This window comes from Priapulus caudatus, unplaced genomic scaffold (assembly GCF_000485595.1).
Source record: "Priapulus caudatus unplaced genomic scaffold, Priapulus_caudatus-5.0.1 Scaffold531, whole genome shotgun sequence".
NCBI classification, from domain to species: domain Eukaryota; kingdom Metazoa; phylum Priapulida; class Priapulimorpha; order Priapulimorphida; family Priapulidae; genus Priapulus; species Priapulus caudatus.
The window spans coordinates 135,944-138,857 of record NW_014577592.1 but is presented as its reverse complement, the minus strand read 5'-3'; the positions used below and the strand labels follow the sequence as shown (position 1 = coordinate 138,857).

The window sequence follows — 2,914 nt, the reverse complement described above, 5'->3', positions numbered from 1 at the left end:
ACACACACACACACCCAGCAGCAACAGCTATCCTAGCAAATCTCTCGCTCCACCGACGAAACACTGCTGCTCGCTTCCCCCACTAGGGGGCAGTGCGCCGCCCCCTGTATAACCGACGTGCGTGCCACATATGGTGGCGCCACCTATGTCTGTGTGCAAAGAGAGGGGAGATATTTATTTATTTGTTTCATCTATATTTGTCATTTATTTTTAATGAAGGAAGCGGCAGGTACGTGGCTCGAATTCTACATCGTTGATTACAATTGTGTTATCGAGCATATATAGCAGCTTTAGTTGAACTGATATAAAACTCATGGAGTTGTGGCGCAAACATGCAACGGAGCATGAGACCCCTCCTTTGCGCACGAAGAGAGAAGGTTGACCATCCCTCGGGCACAGAGGGAGAAAGTTGACCCTCCCTCGGGCACGGAGGGAAAAGGTTGAATCTCCTTCGGGCACGGAGGGAGAAGGTTGACCCTCCCTCGGGCAGGGAGAGAGAGAAGAGACTTCTCTTGTCGTGTATGAAATAGAGGCGGTTATGACGGCATATATATATATATATAGATAGATATAGATAGATATATAAGCAGCAAGCGTGCGCGCGGCAGTGAGTGTCAACGCGCTACTCTCATTGCTACCGTGCAATTAGCACTAGCCTGTGGGCTCGCGGGGGCCCGGCGTATACGACCGTGTAGCGTCAGCAATTCCCATCGTCACGCGAACGGCGTTCGTCGCGCGCGTGAAAAGAAACGGTGTTAAGTGCGAGGTGCTACGGCATGTAAACTACCGACTGATGATGCGGAATGTTTACGTAGCTCGGATGGTGGGGGTTGGATACTGCGACCACGCGATAGCTATGCGAGATGCTCACAAACTGTACGGGCTACTGGCGGTTATAGTCGGTGCATGGTTTGGACCGCGGGTGGGAAGAGTACAGCGATGTTCTTATGTTCTTACCTTCTTCATCATCGTCGCTCTCTCTTTGAAGTTGCACGCTCGCGGCTGCTCGTCAGCGCCGCCTAGACAGTCGTCGACTCCGTCGCACAACTGCACCACCTGGAAGCAGATTATCAGCGCTGTTCACGCGGCGATACAATTCGATACTCGACTGCGTACTTTTCAGTACGAAAGCCGTCGATGTGACTCGCGCCTCCCTAAGTAACGTCACGGGGCGCAGGGAACGTTTCCATAATAAAATAATGGTAAATAAAAACGAAATGTTTTCACTACCAAAGTCTCGATGTTTATGTAGTCTTTATCATCAACTAATAATTCCACGTAAATGGCGTTCAAATGCTCCTCTGCAACACAGAATTTTACCGCACGCACACCACAGTGCACAAACTCACAGAAACAGTATTATGAGAGAAATCAATGTGTTTGTGTACAGTGGCATGCGTGCGGTAAAATTGTGCGTTTCAGAGGAGCGTCTGATGTGCATATGCGGGACTCTATTACCAATAGTTGGTAACCATTAAGACTGTGGTATAGTAAATACATTTCGTGTTTATTTACTATTGAAACCTTCCCATGCCTGTATTACTCCGCTCGGTCGCCTAGCGAGTATACACAGCCGTAACGCGCCGAACACTCTCGCTGTAATCATGAAAGCAGACGATCTCGCGCTAGCGGCAACCTTACGACCTTGCCCGTTTACCTGTCACGTTGACTACGCCACGTTAATGACGCCTCGGTGATCGGCGAGGCGGACAAGGACTCGCGCGACACCGGACACGTTTGATGGTGAATACATCGTCGTCCTTTGCACGTCGAAATCGCCCGGTTGCACATTTCACAACTACGCGCGCCGTCGTAATAAGCAAGCGGCCGCGCAGCGGAAACGTAAAATTAAGAGAATAACGCGCGGCACCCTCGCAAAGCCGTACCTCGCGCGATCGCTGTTCTACACCGCGCGCGAGCACTTCCCATATCAGGGTATTATTCGATGAAACGTCATCTTCATGACGTCATCAGTATCAGCGTGGTGGAGGGGGTGGTTTTACCTTCAGCTGCCCGTACGTGACGTCATTGGCGGACTGGCCCTTCAGGCGGCAAGCGACGGCGTTCATGTTGTGCTGGTCGATGATGAGAAAGTGTTCGGGCGTCGTCTGCGCCGAAATCTGACTCAGCGCCACCTGTCGGCATTCAAAACGTTACGATTATCGAAGGTTGCAGTAGGCCCTCTCTGACGTCAGCTTAACACTGCCCATATAAAAAAAAACTCATCAATCTGTTAGTTCAGGTTTTATGATTATGCATGCTGCTCACGCATCCATGGCTCTTGTGTACACAAATAGCAGCGATACGTATCTATATGTATGTCTTACCGCGAGATTACATTTCCATCACCACACCTGCCGAGAGATGTATGAAGGCCTTGAAATTCATATTCCTGAGTGAGTTCATCTTCTTTAAACAAACGCGCCCTGTCTAATTGATATGTAACGACATTCATCACTTGTATCGAGTGTTCTTTGTGCGAGAACCATGGAGTGCACAGTCCAGCAACTATTATGAGTTTATTACTAAAGGAGACCGGAGACAAGACTAAATCAAGATCTAAACCAAAACAAGGCAAGACCAGATGATACAAGTCCAAAAACAAGACCAAGACAAGACCAACGATACCGTTTACAATCGGTATCGTGCGTGCGTTCCTTGAGCCATGAGATTTCAACTAGGCCACAGCATATCATATGCCGAAAGGTTCGTCTGAGGTGCAATTTTTAAGGCTTACTATATATCCGACAACCATATATTGCTTACATCACGAACACACACACACACACACACACACACACACACACACACACACACACACACACACACACACACACGCGCGCGCGCGCGCACACACACACACACACACACACACACACACACACACACAACAACGCACGACACACACAACAAC

General features: G+C 49.2%; 1 protein-coding gene across 2 annotated transcripts in view; it reads right to left on the bottom strand.

The window, feature by feature from the left end:
• The window catches only part of LOC106811364, an 18,258-nt gene that overhangs the window by 12,706 nt on the left and 2,638 nt on the right, over nt 1–2,914 (bottom strand). For both annotated transcript variants that reach the window (XR_001394139.1, XM_014814949.1), the window contains exons 2-3: nt 2,004–2,135; nt 958–1,056 (exon numbers count right to left, since the gene is read on the bottom strand). Coding sequence is in view for 1 of the 2 variants with exons in the window: in XM_014814949.1 (XP_014670435.1) it covers nt 958–1,056; nt 2,004–2,135 (231 nt within the window). In the remaining variant the exon portion in view is untranslated. The remainder of the gene's footprint in view (nt 1–957; nt 1,057–2,003; nt 2,136–2,914) is intronic.